Below are 20,516 nucleotides of genomic sequence, written 5' to 3'. Positions count from 1 at the left end.
AGTTCCCTGTTTAACCATACATGAATAATGGATAGGTGTCAATTATGCACGATGGTACTATTTTGGGGTGTCTTGCCAAACGCGAACTTTTTTCTTTTAAATACCCACTAGTTTTTTCAGGTTCACTTAGCATCACTGGGTACTAAACATGCTGTTAAGTACTATTTTTCAAAGTTCAAATCAAATTAATTAATGACAATATGTAAGCTAATAAGTCTATTGAGCAACAGAAAAAAAAAAGTGAATGATAAAATATCGTTAATTTTCAAAATAACTAATGAAGGTATGTAAACAAAAAACAAATAAAGCTAATAAATAAAAAGATACAATCAATTTAAAAAATCTTAACTTTTTAGTTTAAATTTTAAATTGAAAAAACGATTATGTATAATGTATACGTCTTACAAAACAATTTATTTACTAAATTTTCTATTTATTTTTTCTATGTTGTTTTATATAAAATCGCTTTTTTTATTTATAGAAGAAGATACTAAAAATCTAGTAATAATTTTTTTTGAAACACTTTAATTTTATTTAGTTAAAAATTAAATTAACTAATAAATTTTTTTTTTTATATTTATAATATTTTAACTTGATAAACAAGAATAACCGATCCTATAATTTATTTTCTTTATAGTTACTCGAACGATTAAAAATTACTTAATTTAATTTATTTAAAAAACATATAATTTTAATTTTTTACAATTATTTTTCAAGTAGATATTATTAAAAAAAAAACTAGTGTTAGATAGTTAAATTTTAAATCTATTTTCAGTTTTTAGTTAACCTATAACTACCTGACTAATAAAAATGTTAATCTAATTACACACTAAAAATTAATACTTCAAACAAAAAAATACTTTTAAGCATAAATACTTGAAATATCAAAACATATTTAGCAATTAAAAGGCCAGATAGATACAAAGATCTGTTCAGACTTTAGTAGTTTTTATTAAAATTTTATGCTATTAGAAATATTTTTCATAATGATCAAATCCTCACCTCATTTATTTGATGATTGTGAAAATTAGATTCAAATAATAATCTAAAACATATATAAAGTAGTTAAATTAAATGCCAAAAACTTTTTATTTTAAGCACAGTAGTATTATTTAATACATACTACCAGTACTATAAATACTACACACAGGTAAATTTAAATTAATATAAACTTACGAAAAACTTAAATATTATGTTTAAGTTTATTTCATCAACGAAGTTGCATTTAAGAGAACTTTTTTATTTTTTAAATTTACACTTTATACTTACTTATATAACAGTAAATTAAACATTTAACCCAAAAAAGTATCCAAAGGAACAGCTTTATTAAATAGTAAGTTAAGTTACAAAAACAAACTGAACTTTATTTGTGGTTAATCAAATATAAAATGTATTTTTAATTTTTGGTTTACTAAACAGCTTCTTAATTTGCGTGTCTTTAGGTTTGATGACAATAAAATATAAATATGTAAAAAAATAAACCCAATGTTTTTACGCTTGTATTCATTTAAGTATTAGCAGTAATTCACAAGGAAAAAAAGTCCACTCTGTTGCATATACCACTTACCCTTATATTTAACTTCCCCAATTAATTATACCAATCTTAGCAATCAGCTTCTATTGGTGAGCAACTTCTAGTGAACTAAACAGTTGAACAATGACCTAAATGTGAAAGATAATAGTATAAAATAAGAAGTTAGTTGAAAGTAGAAATTATTTGAAAATTTTATACTAGTTTCAATGATATATCTTAGTTTAAGTTTTTTTTTTAATTACAAACAACATAAATTGGTTTACTTTTGAAATAAAAGTTTTGTATGAAGTATAACCACAATAAATGATTTTTTTATCAAAAGCAAAATTTTTAAATTTCTAAACGCAAAACTTGCTGTCTTACGAAAGTCATGTTTGCTGAGTAGTCTAGTACGCTAGTCATTTTTTTAATGAACGGTTGATTGGTTCCAAACCTGGCAGTAGAAAATTTTTCGTCATAGTTTTCTCAAAAATATTGATTTTTTTCTTTTTACTTATGACTAAAAATACTGTTGATTTGTGTTTCTAACTGTATGTCTGTTTGAAAATAGTTTTTTAATTAATTAAAAAACTAATTACAACAAATCAACTAGCTTCAACCATAGTAAATGGACACAAAAAAAGAATTCTAAAAAGAAAAAGTACATCATACTATTAACTCACATGTTTTCTGATCATAGGGGGTTTATGCCCCTTTTAAAAGTCGATTTTATCATAATGAACTTTGTGTCCTTGCTAGAAATTACTTTTCACAGTTTTTAAAGTTCAAAATAAAAAAAAGTACAATGAAAATAAGTTCAAAAGGTTCTATAAATTAAAAAAGCAAAATAGAATTATTGTACTATAAAAAATTGTTGGTCTACAGTTTTTGAAAAATAGTTCTTTTTTTTTCTTTTTTTTTTTTATCTCTAAACAAAATAACTATATATTATTACTTTAGGGTTACAAAATTTTGTTGATTGTGTGATTGTAACTTTATGACTGTTGTACAAAGTTTAGTCTTTTGGGAATAAATAAATATTTCATAAATTTAGTGATATTAATTTGTTTTTAAACTATGAGGTAAAATACAAATGTATTCTACATTACTCTGAATAGTTTATGATATTTTTAACTTCCAAGTTGTTTTTCAACTTTGTTTTTTGGTTGTTATTACTTTAATTCCAAAACAACTTTATTTTGTGCTCAGTGAACCATTAAACTTGCCAGAAAAACTGGTGCATATTTAAAGGAAAAAAGTTCTTGTTTGGCAAGACACACACTACTTTGCACTAAGGGTTATTTTTGCACTAAGGGTCATTTTTGCACTAAGAAACTTTTGCCTGGATTGAATTTTTTTTTAGTCTTTTTTTTAATGTAGATTTAATCTTTACTTCCACTGGTAGCTTTAACGCTTACCTTCGGTCCGTAACTTTTTTTTTATTTTGATTTATATTTATCAACAAAATCATTGGAAAAAGTCTGCAGAGGAGAAGCATTTCGTATGCTGTAATACAAGCTCAGGTTTAACTAAAGGTCTTACTAATTCGAACATCAGATCACAAGCTTTGATAGACTGAGACCAATTTCGTCCTTATTAGGACTCATTGATCAGTCACAAACAAAAAATTTATAGTCTTCAATCTACAAACGGTTTGTCATGCTTTTTTCATGAATTTTTTGATAAACTTGAGCTTTGCTCACGGCATAGGAAAGTCTTAGCTTCTGCACTGCAGACTTTCGCTAATGTTTTTGTTGATTGTATTTAATGAGAGCATAGCAGATGTCTTGCCTAGTGGACAATGTATTAAACGTTTCACGACAAAAGACATTGCAGACGTCACTGGTCAATACTAGCAAAAGATTGCTTCGTGTAATAAAACCATGATAAACTATTTTTAGATTTAAGACTGCAATTTTTTTTTTTGGTTGAGACTGACTTATGAACCCTAATAAGGACTTAACCGGTCTCAGTCTACCGAAGCTTATGGTCTGATGGTTGAATTGGTATGATAAACCTTTCATTTTTTTTTAATTAATTTTTTACTTATTTTTATTTAATCTTATTGGTTTTTGGTTGTTCAGTTTTTTTTATTATCACTTTTACCCCTAACGCTCAACTTCAGGCAGTAACTTATTTTTGTTTTTATTTTGTTTTTGTTATAATTTTTTTATTGAAAATATTAATTTTTATTATTTATTTTTACAGTCAATGGTACCCCTAACCATCAGTCAGTAATTTATTTTTTCTTCATTTATATTAATTTATTATTTTTTTTTAGTTTTAATTTTTACTCTCTTGTGTTTTTTATTCTCCTGCAATAAATACCCTCCGTAAAAAATTGACCGTTCGAGCAAAAATTACTTCGTGCATTTTAATTTGATCCCAAAAAGTTATTATTAAAAGCTTCGAGTACATTGCTTTACAGTTAGTTTTTTATCTGCTATGAAAATATGATGACTCCTAAAACATGCAAAAAGGGACAATTTTGCACATAAAACACTTTTGCACTAAGAAAATTTTTAACGAATACATTTTTTCACAAATAGTTCGTTTGGCACAAAGGGTCATTTTTACGCTGGAGTAAAATAAATATAAAACGGGTCAAATATGAAAGAAAACACACTTTTGCAAAAAAAAATTTTACACAAAAGGACAATTTTGCATGAACACATTTTTGCACGTGAGGTAATTTTTTACAAAAACTAATTTTTTGCAAGGAAACTCACTTTTGCTCGAAAGGTTTTATGCATGAAAAGAAAGTTATTGTAAGTTAAGTAAAAAAAAAATTAATGAATAAAACAATAATGAAGATTAATAAGTTACCAGCCGAGAGTTAGGGGTAACAGTGATAGTAATAAAAAAATTATTATAGAAATTATTGTCCATACTAACTAAAAATAAATAAATTATTTAATAAATAAAGTTACAGACCGAGATTATGGGCTAGAATAGGGATACGGAACGTTGGATCCTATGCCCGCAAGACGGATCCGGCCTATAGAGTAAAAATGACCAGCCCTTAATCATTTTTAAAACTTCAATAGAACAAGGTAGCATTGAGGAAAAGGACCAATTTGAGGCCTGACATTATGTATTTTATATTAAAGTTTGTATGAATATTTCACAAAACAAAATGTAATAATTAGATTACAAAAACATGCTAAATTTATTTTTAAATTTTATGTATAGTTATAAAAACACGAGTGTCAAGTTAGCTTGGTAACGTTTTTCAAGAATTTAAAAAAATGTGCAAACTCTAGATCCAATTTTTTTTTTAATCTTAATAGCTAAATTATTTTTTTAATTTATTTTAAAAAATGGTCCTTTGTGTTCAAAAAAAAATCCATTAGATTGAAGCTTGACTTTTAATATTGAGCCCCTAAGAAAAAATGAGTTTTTTTTATCAATTTTTACTAAGTTCGAAATTAAAAAAAAAAATATTTTGTTTTAATATTTATATTTATTATTTAATAAACTTTTTTTTTTTAACTTAAAAAATTTTGTATTATTTAGCCTTATACTAGATTTACAAATTCTGAAATAATGCCAAATAAAACAAAACATTAATAGTTGAAAAAAAAAATTATAAATTGTTCACTTGTAAAAAAAAAGTATGTATAATTCAATTTTTTTTTAATTCGAGCTAAGTGAAAATCGATAAAAAAATTTTTCGTACTATTTAGCCGTATTCCAGAATTAGGAACTCTAGAATAAGGCTAAATAGTATAAAATATTAACAGTTGAAAAAAAAACTTTTATTCAATGATAAAAATGATTATTAAAAAAAAAATTGTTTTATTTTTAATTTAGAGCTTAGTAAAAACTAATAAAAAAATCCGTTTATCTTAGGGGGCCCATACTAAAAGTCAAGCCCCAATCCAATGAATTTTTTTAATTAAAGACAAAAGACCGTTCTCTAAAATTTAAAAAAAAAAACTTCTTAGCTATTAAGATAAGGAAAATAATTGTATCTAAAGTTTGGACATTCGTTTAAAATTCTTTAAAACGTTACCAAGCAAACTTCACACGCGTAAAAAAACACTATTTTTTACCTAAAACTTTGTTTTATTTTAAATTTGATACTTCTTATATCTGACTTTTTACCATGTCAATGACATTAATAAACAATGAATGACTCAAAAGTGACATTTTTTCAGATTAAATAATTAATTTTTTTTATCAGTTTTTAAAAAAATAGATTTTTTCTTTGTTTTTCAACAAGTAGATGACAACTATTTTCTACTGATCAGGTTTAGATTTTATCAAAGTTTACGAAAAGTTTTTAATTGCGTTTTGGACCTAAAGCCGGGAGTTAGGCAACTATTAAAGTTGAAAGAAAAAATTGAAGTTTTTTTCAGTCTTCTAGTAAGGATTGGTTTTATGATTTTGCATTCATGATAAATTTGTTTAGGCATATAAACAAACTGAATACTTAACAAATGGATAAGAGTAATTTTCCACATGAATAGTATTTCGTAGTTAAGGCATAAAGGTTGTTGTTAAATCTATTTTCTCCCAATCTCAGTAAGAATTATATGACGCGTTTTGCATCATTTGAAAAAAAAAACAATCACGATATGAAATCATATGACATCAACGGAAAAGTGTACATTAACTTTATAGTTTAAACTGACAATAAGTTTGATGTGACGATAAACTTTGGTAAATGTCATAATAGAAAAGTTCAAAGCTAAAAAAATTTACAAATTTATGATACACTTAATACGTCAAAATTTGTCTCAACTAACTTTAAGCAATTAAATTATTTCATTTATATAATTATTTATAATTCTACCAAGACTATAATAAACATAAGTAAATACTTGATAAGTTTTTAATTAAAATGTCATACTTGAGAAATTTTTGTAAATTAAACGAAATCGAAATATTGGTCAACAAAATCTATAAATTTAGTGTCCGGCTGCATTAGGATAATAACTTTTTTAAAGATCAGAACCGTATCTAAAAAGGGATTATCTGGCCAGATCCGGTAACTTACTAGTTCGAAATACCTCAGCCCGCCTAGGACTAAATTTTTCTGATTTAAAACCCAATGTCCATCCCTAGGCTAAAAGTAACAACGAAATTAAAACTAAGAGACGTTAAAATATTATGAGATTTAAAAAAAAACAGAAATTAATAAATAATTAATAAATTTACACATAGAAAAATAAAAAATCGAGAAAAAAGTTTCCGACTGAGAGTAGAGATTAGTAGTAAAAGTGTGACAAAAATAAATAAATAAATTTTCTAAAAGTCTTGTGCAAAAAATGATGCTTCGTTAAAATTAAAACTGTGGAAAAATTTTCCTTGTGCGTAAATAACCCCTAGTGTATATTTGTAATCACGAAAAAGTCTCTTCGTGCAAAAGTGTCCTTTCTTGCATATTTGAAAGTTTACAATCCCTCATCACTTAAATCAGTCTAATAAGCTAAATAGAATTAATAAATTATATTAAAAAAAAAATTTGAGTTGCAATTATTGTTTTTATATTTATTAAATGTTATAAATATTTTACGTTTGCCTTAACAAGTAGGCATAAAATTAGTTTATACTTCTATTAATAGTATAAGAAATAAAAAAAAATGCTGAAAGTACAACAATAACTTTCCTTTCTTTAGTAACTTTGAATATTTTGCATCTTATGATTTTGATATTTTAGGAATTTTACTTTCAGCAGTCAATACAGAAAAAAAGTTTACTAAAGTTATTTTTCAAAGTGTTTTTAGTTTGATATAAATTTGTTGATATTTTTTAAAAACATATACTCTAAACTTAAAAATAGATGATCAAAATAAAAGTAAAAAGAAAAGAAAAAAAATTAATCATTAAAATTTGTTTAATCAAATCCGTGTGTGGTATTAGTTGGAATGTTTATCAGAAAGCCCTCAAGTAATGTTACTAAAAAAACTTGAAGAGCTTAGAAACTGATGTGCGGAGAATATTATTTATCTTATATATGTATTACACTGGCCAAAAAACAATCATTGTTAATTATTTTAATCTCTAAGATACACTTATGTCATTTATTTACATTTTATTAAGTGTTTGTTTAAAAAACAGTCACATTTTTTAATAATAGTTTTAGCTTGAATTTAAATACTTTTGTTTAAATTGTTATTTTAAGTGAGATTATTTTTTTTACTTAATTATTTTAACTGTTATAAACGTACAAAATACATCTTTATTTAAATAAGTTATATTTAAATTGATTGGATTTACAAGTTAAATTATAAATAAATTTGTCAAATTATTTACTGCTTTGAGTAAAATTTAAAATTCTCTACACAATATATTTTTTTGTAGGCAAAAATTATTATAAAACTAAGAAGCAAAACTCTCAAAGATATTTACCTGTCTAGTATTTTTTCATGTTAGTGACTGTAGTTAAAGATTTAGTCATAAATGCTCCACAAGGAAATTAAGTTGCCTATTATTTAAAAAACTTGCTATTTAAAAACAAATTCATGTACCATCTGTTATAAAAAAAAAACTAGATAACTTGTGAATTTCAAGTTGTTTTCATTTCAAAGTTAGTAATTAAACACAATAATACATGCATGTTTTTTTAAAGTATTGTACACTTCGCACATAAACCTAAAAAAATCTACTGCATGAATAAAAAAGTTTTTAATAACAAAAAGTTTTTGATGCTTGGAGTTCTGAATAAATATTGTTTGAAATTCAAAAGTACTAAAAAATGTTCGATATTTTTACTTAAATACCTTTGGTTTTAAAGTTTTCTGCTTATACTCTATTATCATTGTCCTAGTCATGATAGTGAAACGTATCCAATAGAACAATAAACAAAATGTCTTTCGTACACCTGGATTCAGAACCAAACATTTCAAGCACTTTCTTTTTTGTTGATAAAAAGAAAAGAAAATTAGATCTAAAGTAAATTAAAGATAAAATAGTCTAACAATGAGCTCTTTACTCACAATTAAATACTGTTTCAATCACACCAAGAGATAATTACAACTTAATCTCGGAAATAAAAAGTTAGTTTTTGAATCTATAATAAATGTTTTAATATAAAAATAAATAAGAGTTTTATAACAAGTAAGTTTGTTAAGTAATGTAATAATTTTTTTTTTGCTCATTTCTTTTAACATAAACTTTTACAATGTGAAATTAACTAACTATATTGTAAGTGTTTAGATTATACTTTATGATTTATTCTATTCTAAACTTTTGTACTAATTAAATTTAGTTTTATAATAATCAGAAAACGTTGTGCTTGAGTTATTTTTTAACTTTTTTTTACATAAAAAGTTCAAACAATCTTGATTGAAGTATTGAGGCATGTATTTGCTTTATATACAGATAAACTAATTTTTATTTTTATTAAAATTTTTGCTTTTCATTTTATCATAAATGTCTTAAATAAAATTATAAAGTTACTTGTAAACCCACCTATTTTATCATTATCCTATGTTACCAGTCATTATTAAAATTAAGCTTTGCACAAATCCCCTAAATCACTTAGAATGTAGAGGTTCTTGAAACGAATTTTATGCAAAGATTTTATTGTCTGGAAATATTTGCAAAACTACGATTTTAAATTGGTCTAAATTATGGAACTTTATAAACCAAATAAGAATTTTTCATGATATTGATATTAGAGTTAAAAAACTATACAAAATTTTATCAAGGCTTTAACTTTAACTGATTTTCTTTCCAGTTATTCTTTTTTTTTAATATTTCATTTTAATCCTTATTCGAGCTTCCCAGACGCTTTAAAGCTTGTTATTTGATCATTTCGTAATCTGATCATTATGTATCTCATTAAAGAGGATATTTTACAATTTCTTAACTTTTCTTAATATAACTGATACATCAGTATTAAAAACTTTTGACAAATATTAAAAGTTAGTTTTAGGCGTTATTGATATTATTAGAATCTAATAAGTAAAAGAAACTTCATTAAATTATACATTTAAATATAAACTATTTGGCTGTATTACAAACTCTAAAGGTTTAATTTACTAATAACCTTAAATGACGAAACACATGAAACATTTTTTTTTAATTGTGTAATGTAGTTTCTAAAAAGTTCTGATCAAGTTTGTTTTCTAATTAAATAAGTATACATTTTTATGAAAAACCTCTAAAATTACTTTTTGCTAGGTATTTTAAAATTTGTTTTAGGTAAACTTTTCAAACTTGTTATAAAACTAAGTTTATTTGAGTTTTTGCTTAATACATTTTCAAAAAAAATTGAATTTTTTTTGTGTTTTTTTAATTATAGGCAAAGTGTTTTTCGAGTTAGTACAAATTTTGTAGTTAAATAAGTAAATCAAATAAACGCCATATTTAGCACGACAGTTAATATTTAATAAATTCTAAAGATTGTTGTGCGATATACAAAAAGTTTTCAAAGATACTAACAACCTTTACCTTAAAAATAATTGTTGGTAATATTATAATTTTTTTTTTATGTGTAAGTCTGATTACTGAACATGCTAAGGATAAATATTTTGTCTGCAGAGTTTGGTTGATAGCTATGAGAAAACCGTTAGTTTTTAATTTTTCAAATAATATCTATTAGAATGTTGTGCTTTATAGTCATTGGAGACATGTTTTGTACTTTTCAAAATGATTTCATTAAAATAAAAAATTCAATGTTGAGCGTTGATAAAAAAATCGAATCAGTTTGGATTATATTATTTCCCCAACCTCCGTAGCAAAGTAAAAAAAAATATTTGCAAAATATTAAACGAAAAATATATCCATTAACAATACAATTTGACCTGACACGCTCGTTCTTTTTTTTTATTGTGTCTTACCTAATCAGTCTTACTTTAAAATTTTATAAATTATAAATGACAATAACTTACATTGATTAAGAATTTATAGTTTACTCAATACCAGCATCTTCAACGATATTCTTAAAGAAACCAGAAGGCAGAGTTTTTATTTTTTAGTTTACCGAACTACTTATTTTGATACATTAGTAGTAGATATCATGGTAAATTGTAATTGTTTGCTGTGTCATAATGTTCTTTCTGCCAATATTAATACTAAATTAAAACAGAAATTTGAACTATAGCACTAAATTGTAACCAAAATTCGTTATAAATAATACTTCTTTTCAAAGAATTTTTTAAATATACATGGTATATTGAGTTTTGTAGCATTCCAGCCATGCTAGAACAAAATATAATCCTTTTTTCTTCGTTTAAAAAAACGAAAGTTTGAGTTGATAATTTTCATTAACTAACGTTGATGTATACATATTTTTTACTTAAAAACTAATTTTAGTGCATTTATAATAAATATTTATAAATAAATTCAAAAGTACAGTAATTTAAATAAATGAAAAATTATTACTTTGTTTACATTTTTATCAAGAAACTCTACTTAAAAATTATTAACGGAATTTATTTTTATTTTTTTTAAATTGCTAATGTTATAGACAATATCATTTTCTCATGGCTCCAACCCTCGTACATATGGTAAAATTAGGTTACTAAACAATAATTTTCATTGTGTACTTATAGCATTATTTCCCCATCTATAATTATACAGCGTTTTTATATTCATGTACTGAGGTGTGCTACTAATTTTTATTGATGAACAAAAGCTGTATTTGATTCGTTGTAATTAAAACCAAGTTTCAAAGACTGCATAAGCCTTTGTTTTACAGCAAAGTATAGAATTTTATAGTTTACAATAAGTGTTTTTCTAAGTCTTACACTGTAATTTTAATCATTTAAATATGTTCATAAAAATTTGTTTAATAATTAAAAATAAATAATAGAATGAAAACTAAAAGAAAAGAAAAAAAAATGTTTAATCATTACCATAAGCGGTGTTATAATTTTTAACATTAAGCCCAAAGGTAGTGATAATAAAAATTTATATAGAGCTTATAAACTGATGAAATAAGAAACCATATACGTAGCTTCTATATAAAAATACCAGTTCAAAAAAAAAACTTTATTAATTTGTAGTCTCTTATGCTAGAGTGCTATTTTAACTTGTGTTTTAGTAATGGTTTTTATCAAAAGATTTCTGTAAAATTTTTTTCTTAACTTTTAAGCTTGAACTAAACTATTGTTGTTTAAACTGTTTTTTTTTTGCTAAATCTTTTGCTTATTTTGTTGTTATGTTAGTTACAGATATACAAATTAAATCTTGTTTAAATAAGTTGTTTTGAAAGCTATAACAATTACAAGTTCTTTTATTAGATAAATCTATCAAATTACTTACTGCAGTTTTAAAGTACTACTTCGTTTTTAAAAACTTTTCTTTTAGATCCTTTATTGCAACTTACTTGTTAAAGCTACCAGAACTTTCAAAAACTCAATATTTTCTCTTCATGTAATCTTATTGATTCATTCTTTACTAAAATTATTTTGTCAGATTATCAAAACTCTGTTAATATTTTTATGGTATTATGCACTTACATTAGCTGAAATTTTTTATTTAAGTTTTGTATTTTATTTTCTACTGCTCTTTTTTCGCTTTGATGTAACCAGACCATTTATTATACATAAAAAACACTTATAAACAAATTCAATAGTTCTTTACTTTTTTATTAGGATATGTTGTTGCATCAGCATTTAAAACTGTTTACGAAATAGCAATATATATACTTGGAGCCTTATTTGTTAGTATTACTGTAATCTATTAAATCAAAAAAACTTATTAAATTTTAAATTTAATACCTAAATGTGCAGTTTTAAAACAGTTTTTAAAACTTAATTTACTAGTATTACCAGTATACAAAGAGTTAAAATCTTCTTAAAAAAATAATGTAATGTAGTTTTGAAATAAGTCTTATTTAAGATTTTTTTCCTAATGTCTAAGTAACCATTATTTTATGTAAAACCTATCAAATTTATTTTTATAAGCTTTCATTAAAATATTTGTGAAAAATTGTTAACTATTTTTTAAGCTTGAACTTTGGTATGTAACTTAAACTGTTTTTTACGCTTAATATTTTGTTTATTTTGTTACTTTTGTTGTTATAAATATAAAAAGTACACCCTTTTTTGCACAGTTATAATAAAATTAACATTTTACTTTTTAAACATTGTACAGTGTTTTTTTGTACACGTTCTAACGAGTGCTGCTAACTTTTAATACAAAATAAAAAATGTACTTCATTCGTCATAATTAAAACCAACGTCCAAAAGCTGTGTAAGCCTTTAGTTTACAGCAAACTATAGAGTATTATACTTTTCATAAGCTATTTTTCAAAGATTTTTATTGTATGTTCACAAAAACTTATTTAAAGATAAAAATAAATAGTTGAATGAAAAATAAAAGAAGAAAAAAATATATATATTTAGTATTTTTCTTATCATTACCTATAGCCGTATTTGTTCAACTTTTTATAGTAAGCCCTTAGGTTATAATAATAAAAAAGTTTAAAGAGATTATAAGGAGAAACCATATACGTAGCTTATATATAACAAAATCAATCCGACAAAAGAAATATTAGTTTGTAGTCTTCAAAGTGCACTAATGCTATTTTAATTTTACTTTGGTAAGTATTTATGTTAAAATTTTTGTGCAATTTTTTTTTTAGTTTCAACTAAAATATTGTTGTTTTAACACATTTTTTAACGCTTAATCTTTAGTTTATTTTGTTAATTTAATTGTTATAAATATACAAAATAGACCATTGTTTAAATAAATTGTATCAAAAGCTATAAGATTTACAAGTTATAATATAAAATAAGGTTATCATATTACTTAATGCAGTGAATTTAAAATTCCTGTTTTACACAATAATGTTTTTTTGTACGTTTAAACCATTATAAAGTTTATAAGAAAATCTTTATAACAAAAAACTCCGTTACATTTTCTTTTAATATGTTATTGTTTGGTTTTTGTAGTCGGATATCAATATAATCCAATTATACACACATCAGTAGGTAAATAAATTTTATACTGTTTAAAAAATTATTCATTTATTAAAAAGTTCATGCACCATCTGCTGTTAATAAAAACTAAAGTAAAAAATTATCAAAAAACTTAATATTTTTAATTATTTTACATGTTCAATACTTTTCTATGTTAGTGTTTTATTTTTGTAGTAGGATATCAATATAATCTAATTATACACGCATCAGTAGGTAGTTATATTATTAATGGTTTTAAAAAACTATTCATTTGTAAAATACTTCATGCATCATCTGTTGCAAAAAAAGTGTAGCAAATATGTTAATTGAAAGTTAAACATTTTTAAAGTTTGTAACAACATAGAATACTTACTTTTTTGTGGTGAAGATTTTGTATATAGACTTTCAAAAAAGTTTTTACATAAATAAAAATATTACTAATAAGAGTAAAATTTTCATGCTTGCTATTATAAATATTAAATAATTTGTGATTGTTTCTACTTAAATATTAATTTGTTTTAAAATTTTCTGCTCATATTTTAATGTGAGATCTACTTAAGTAAATTAATCTAATAATATGCTAATTACTCACAGGTATAAAATACTTCCATTAAACCAACAAGTGAACATTGTATTTTTCCATGGGAAAAAGTTAGTTTGTTCAATTATATTATACAAACATTATTATTTTTTCAAAATTTGTTATCATTACAGCTTTGTTTTTTATGAATTTTGTTCTATTTTACAGAAGTATTGAGCATTTTTTATAACAAAACTAAGTTTTGCCTAGCAAATGTAACAGATTTTTAGTTTTTGCTGATATTATTTCAATTTCAAATAAATTATAAAAATGCAAAACTAAGTAACTATTTTGTCGAATGTTTAAAATATACTTATTGCCATTTTTTTTTTTTAATTTTTTTGTACCTATTTAAATAATTTCATACATAGTTTTGACAATTGTTGTATGAGTTTTTTAACTTGCATTTTAACTCAAAAATTTTACAGAACCTTTTTGTTTAATTATCCGTTGGTATGTTTTTATTTAGTATACATATAAACCAATTTACATCTTTGAAAATTATGGCCTTTCTTATTGTGTCATAAATGTTTCAAATAAAAGTAATCAGCTACCTGTAAACTCAAGTATGGCTTAAATAAAAAATTATCCTAGCACAAAGACATAAACCGCTCATAACTAAAAATGTGTTTTCTTTTATGAAATAAATTTTGCAGTGAACTTATTGTTAGTAAATATATAAACAGTTAATAATTAATGTTTGTCTAAAAATGTTTAACATTTTCAAACTTAATAAAAAAAATTAAAAAAATTGAGTTGGAAATAAAAAAAAAATTTCCTAAAGTTTTATCGCATGTATAACTCTCACTAATTTTATTTAAGCTTGTCTTTTCTTTTAAATCCTTCATTGCAACTTACTTGTTAGAGCTACCAGAACTTTCATAAACTCAATATTTTCTCTTCATGTAATAATATTATTTAATTTTTTATTTAAAACATCTTGTCAGCATATTACAACTAGTCTTAATCTATTCTTTGTAATGTGCACTTACATTAGCTACAATATTATTTTAGTGCCATATTAGAATTTTAGTGCCTTTCTGGTTGAATGAACTGAAAAAGTTTTTTTTGTTTGCAAAATTACAGTGTTTTACTGTTCTATTATTACCTTCATGTGGGAAAGTATTTTGGTTTGGATCAATATGTCCTTGGTTCTTATAAAAGTAGTTTGGTTTAGACCTTTGTTTATTATATCTGAAATTACTACAGCTCATATTTCTAGCTACTTCCTTTGTGTAGTGCTGATCTGCATAACAATTATTTCTGCAATGGTGTTTGAAACTATTAATATCTAAACTTAAAATTTCTTTTACTTTACCCTTTAAGTGGTCAGGGGCTAGATGCATTTAAAAAAATATTTTTTTAGGGTATCACTGTTTCTCATTTCAGATTCCCATTTTTAATTTTAAGTTCTAAAGTTTGGCCGTTTAAAGTGTTTAAATCAGGTTTTGGTAAAAAAAAACTCTTTCTAGATGGCCATCTCTGTTTGAAAAAAATCTATCAGACTTTAGTAGTCTCTCTTTTCATAGTCAACTGAAGTTTAATTGACATCACAATTGTTTGAAGGTTTTGTCGGGGAGAGTTTGTGCGAATTGACAAAAGAAGATTTTATTGATATCACCAAAGATGAGAAGTCGGGAAGAATTTTTGTTGATCATCTGAATTTTTTGAGAGGAGTTGAGAAATCAAGTAAGTTGTAGTTATAATTAAAAATTAATAACTTTTAGCTTCTAATGTGCAAATGTGTAAATAAGAGTTTTTGAGATTTTTTTTTCCAATAGGAAAAAATTTGTTATGTAGCCAAAAGTTCTTTTGTACTGTACAATTATATAAACTAGATAGTTTGCATAAAAATACAGGTAGTAGCATTTTAATAGTTTAAGAAAGTAACAAAATGTAACTTGTTTAAGATATAACAACAAAGCAACAATTTCTTCCAAATTCATCACCTGCAATTTCACATCTTCAAAGTCTAGTTGAGCGGAGATTTAGCGCATTTACACCGGTTTCAAGCAAGGGAAATTCCCTAAGTTGTTACCAAAATTCTGTAGAGAGAAGCAGAGTGGTCAATGGAAACTACAGTTAGTGTTTTAAATAACACGTATACGAAAAAATAAAAAATCCGCATGTTTTTGTTTGTGTGTCAGAAAAACTTTTAAATGCTTAATGGACAGTAGTGGTTTATTGAGCAAAAACGAAAAATTGCTCAAAATGTTTTGGTTTAAGGACCTGGATACGCAAAAAGACTTCTCGATCATTGAGTTGCGAATTTATAATGAGTTACAAATGAAAAAAAAAGAAAAAAAAAATTACAGTCAAAATTTAGACTCTAAAATGAAAAATTCTATCTAAAATGAGACAATTAAACTTTACAACTAAAATATTTGAAAAAAAATATATTTATACATCAACAAAAAAATTCTGTGCTGTTATTATATACAATGTAAGAAAAATTCCTTACATTATGGAGCTAACATGTGGAATGAAAGCTTTTTTACTTAAGATACTAAAGAAAATAGAACCACTTAAAATTAGTAACAAACTTGTCTAAATAATAGAAAAGTATGCTCAATGATAACAAATTACCTAGTTAAATAGTTCCAGTCAAAATAGTCAAGCTAATAATTATAACGAGAGCAAATGAAAAATTAATAACAATTAACATTAACAAACTAAGCCAAGTTCTAAATTTGTAACCAATTAAAGATGTATTTTATAACAATGGATCAATATAAAAATCAAAGTTTTTAAAAAGATTTTAAAATTAAAACTTACTAAAACTTGTAAAATAAACTAATTTAAACTGTTAAAAATAAAAGCCTTTACATTTTTTAGCTAAACTGAGTTAATTAACAAACACAAAGTAATATTATGAAGTATATATGTACAAACTTATGTAGAAATATAATATATACTTCTCAAATGATTGACTTAGTAAATCGTAATAAAAAGTTTTCCAGAAAAAATATGGTACTTAAAAACTTTTACCTATTATCACGTCACAATTAAAATTTTATTTGAAATCGATTTTAGCTGGGGAAAAACGAGAATTTTTGTTATAAAAAATTATAACCTTTAAGTGTTATAAATTCAACATTCATTATTCAAAGTTTATCAAAAAACCGACCAAAGTCAATAAAGAACGTTTTTAGTGATATTCTAAGAATCGTTTTTTCATTTTTTTTCATTTTTTTCAGGGGGTTCACAGGAAACCAGTCAAAACACGCCCCTGTTATATACACACATCTATCTAACATTGTATCAAATTAAAATATATATTGAACTCTACTTAGTATAGTTCTGAGTTAATAAGGTTTTGTTTTTATACTAATGTTCAAACTATAAATTGCCTTCCATATCTACTTAACACAAGTTGTAACCCATTTTAAAAAACATAGTGCCTTGTTGCTTCACATTGAGTTGGGTTTTTTTATATCGCTAAAACACCAGTAACTTTAATTTTTTTTTTGGATTTATTGAACAAGTGGTCTGCATAAGTGGAAATGTTTAAATGAAACAAACTACATAATGTAATAAAGCCAATACACACTTTATGATGTTTTTTGTAACAGATAATACCGCTCAACAAACAAAATGTAGTTCAGCAAATTTGTTGAACAAGGATTTGGAAGTTGATGCTTACGCTAAATTCAAACACACTGGTATGTTTGATATAAAAAGACTACTTTAAAAAATCCATAAAATTGTATAACTAATTAAATATTTTTTGCTGTCTAAATAAATTTTTTACGTTAAAACTAAACTACTTTTATTTTTGAATAAATACGGTGTATGTAAAAAAAATAGTTTTTCTATAGCGATAGGAGCATAAAATAACTTAAGATAATTATTGTTCTTTATCTTTTTTAAACTTAAAATCTCAAATTAACTTTTAAAATCTTACTTTGAACTTGATGATAAAATTATTTGTTCATTTTGACGATTTGTTTTATTTGGTTTGCACAAAAACATAAAGAAAGCAATTTTGTTAAACAGATAGAAGATTTAGCAACAAAGGAAATGCTCAGATACAATTGTGGCAATTTTTACTGGAACTTTTGAGCGATCCGTCTAACTCATCTTCTATAGCTTGGGAAGGTAATTAAATTTTTGATTGTTTTTGTACTATTATTAAAGCAACTATTTTTTATTTACAAATTCCATAAAAGTGCATGCGACATTATTTCTATTTCTTTTTCCTTTTAAAAGTACAATGATCTTTTTTTTAAATACCCTCTTATTATGTAGGCTATTTTGCTGAAAAAGTTTTCTAATAGTCTAATCTTGATTTCTTTTTCAGCTAACTTAATTTTATTTTACTAAAGTTTATCAACTACACAAGTACTTACATACAATTAAAGATATCAGATCCAAATATTTTTTCTAAATTTTTTTTACCTAATTTAGTTTCTTTATTTAAACAGGAATAGACGGTGAGTTCAAGATACATGATCCTGAGGATGTTGCAAAAAGTTAGGGAGAGAAGAAGAAAAAACCCAATATGAATTATGAAAAGCTTAGCAGAGCTTTGAGGTTAACATATAAGCTTTATATTGTAATAATAATCGGTGATACTCCTGCTGTTTTACAAAAATGTATACAACGTACACAATATAGATAGCTAATTTTATATGATCATATATAAGGTAAACATTTGTTATGTATGATATATTTTAGTGAACAAACGTTGTATTAACTGATTGATGATAAATTGATTAGAGGTAAAAAGGAAATAACAAAGTTATAAAATTATTTTTGATGTAAATTTTGCAAAACTAAGATAAACATGTTAATGAAGAACTTTGTCTATTTACAAATTTTGATCAAAGTAAAATTTAACAATAAAAATCTACAACAGTTTTATGCTCATAGAAAATTTTGAGCTGTAAAAATATATAAAACTATATACATATTTATAATTTTTATGTAGATTTCCAAAGTTGTTTAAAAATAAATTTATAGAATTTTCACTTTATTTGCAAATAAAAATCACACCCTAAAAGTAAAATAACTTTTTTAGTTTTCATTATTATTTGTCAACACTTTTTATTTTAATTATTATATTTTTGTTCGATCTAGCCTATAAAGATGTTTTGTAAATTTGAATGAAGTTAATTACTGTGTAAACAGTTTAAAAAAAATGGTTAATTAACCAAGATTATATATAACTAAATATATATATATATATTTAAATTATATAAAAAAAGGTTCATACCACCGTTTCGTATGTGAGATACATTACCTTATGTACTCATCAGAAAAGTTTTACTTATGTGTTTGCGGCTTAATTTTATTTTGATTTAGTGTTTTAATTAAAATTAAACCACGCACACGAACAGTTTAATAATTTTTCTAATACAATCTTTCAATACTTTTCAAAGATCAGTGTATTTTTCAAACTTAACTTGCTGTACAAAAACTTTCATTATTACTACGTCATAATACTAACAAAATTTTCTAATTCTAAATTTCTGTTAAACATTGTTAATAAACTTTAGCTTTACTGATGAGTATATGAGGTAATGTATCTCATGTACGAAACGGTGGTATAAACCTATTGTTTATTTATATAACCAAATAAATACTTAGCTCCAATTCAAATTGTCTAGTGCTGTTGAACAAAACTTAAAAAAAAAACTAGTTATATTTAATTTATACAGATGTCTATATTATATAAAGATATTAATACTTTAACATACAACTTGTAATGTCATAAAGCATATAGAAACGTTATAAAATTTGCACTAAAAATGTTTTCAGGTACTACTACGACAAAGGCATTATGACGAAAGTAACCAGAAAGCGGTACACATACAAATTCAATTTCAACACAATATTTGTGCTACCTTCTGTTGGTGGGAATACTAGTAACCAACACAATCATGATAACATGTACAATTACCCGTATATTAATTCTTACAACTATCATGAGTTTGCCAAGCAGTCCTTATTAGCGAGCTCTCAAGGTTATAATAGAAGCAGTATGTCTGCAGGTACGTATATATTTTTTTAATTTTGAAACTTCGTGTATCGGTTTTCTACAACCCTATTTTCAGTGTTGCAACTGAAACAATAAATTTTTCAACAGGCTTCAAACCAAGTGGTTTCCGAGACTCATACGGGTATTTCCCTAGAGTAGAAAGTGACCATTTAGGAGGTAGGGACCAAGTAGGAGTTAACGGAGGACAAGTAGGAGTTAAAGGAGGACAAGTGAAGTTAATGGAAGGCAGTACATTTTACCCACAACTTTTTAATACAACTGATATTAGCTGAATATTTTGAAAACGTGTTCAAAAAAGTTTATGCTTTATTTAAAAGTAGGCCAATTTAAAAAGACTTATAAATCACAAGTAGTCAATTTTTTAATTTAGGAAATACTTTACTAATTACAAAATGTAGCTTTAGAAAATTATAATGTTTTAAACTTCTCAATGATATAGAATTTTCCTTTTTAGTTATATTTGTTATATTACAAATTTGCACAGAGGGTCATTTTTCCACGAGAGAAAATATGTGTAAAAAAAAAGATGAATAAACAAAACATTAAAAAGAAAAAAAGTTACTG

The 20,516-nt window shown here is 24.3% G+C and overlaps 1 protein-coding gene across 1 annotated transcript in view; it reads left to right on the top strand.

Annotated features, from left to right (window-relative positions):
* Positions 1-18,428, top strand: part of LOC145835235 (retroviral integration site protein Fli-1 homolog) — a 28,314-nt gene extending 9,886 nt beyond the window's left edge. Inside the window, exons 3-7 of the mRNA XM_082942796.1 lie at positions 15,518-15,640; positions 15,862-16,032; positions 17,524-17,613; positions 17,948-18,049; positions 18,376-18,428. Of these exons, the coding sequence (XP_082798922.1) occupies positions 15,518-15,640; positions 15,862-16,032; positions 17,524-17,613; positions 17,948-18,049; positions 18,376-18,428 (539 nt within the window). The remainder of the gene's footprint in view (positions 1-15,517; positions 15,641-15,861; positions 16,033-17,523; positions 17,614-17,947; positions 18,050-18,375) is intronic.
* Positions 18,429-20,516: the final 2,088 nt, after the last annotated feature.

The sequence above is a fragment of the Thalia democratica genome, chromosome 4, assembly GCF_965202585.1.
Source record: "Thalia democratica chromosome 4, ktThaDemo2.hap1.1, whole genome shotgun sequence".
NCBI classification, from domain to species: domain Eukaryota; kingdom Metazoa; phylum Chordata; class Thaliacea; order Salpida; family Salpidae; genus Thalia; species Thalia democratica.
This window is presented reverse-complemented; position numbering and strand designations above follow the sequence as displayed.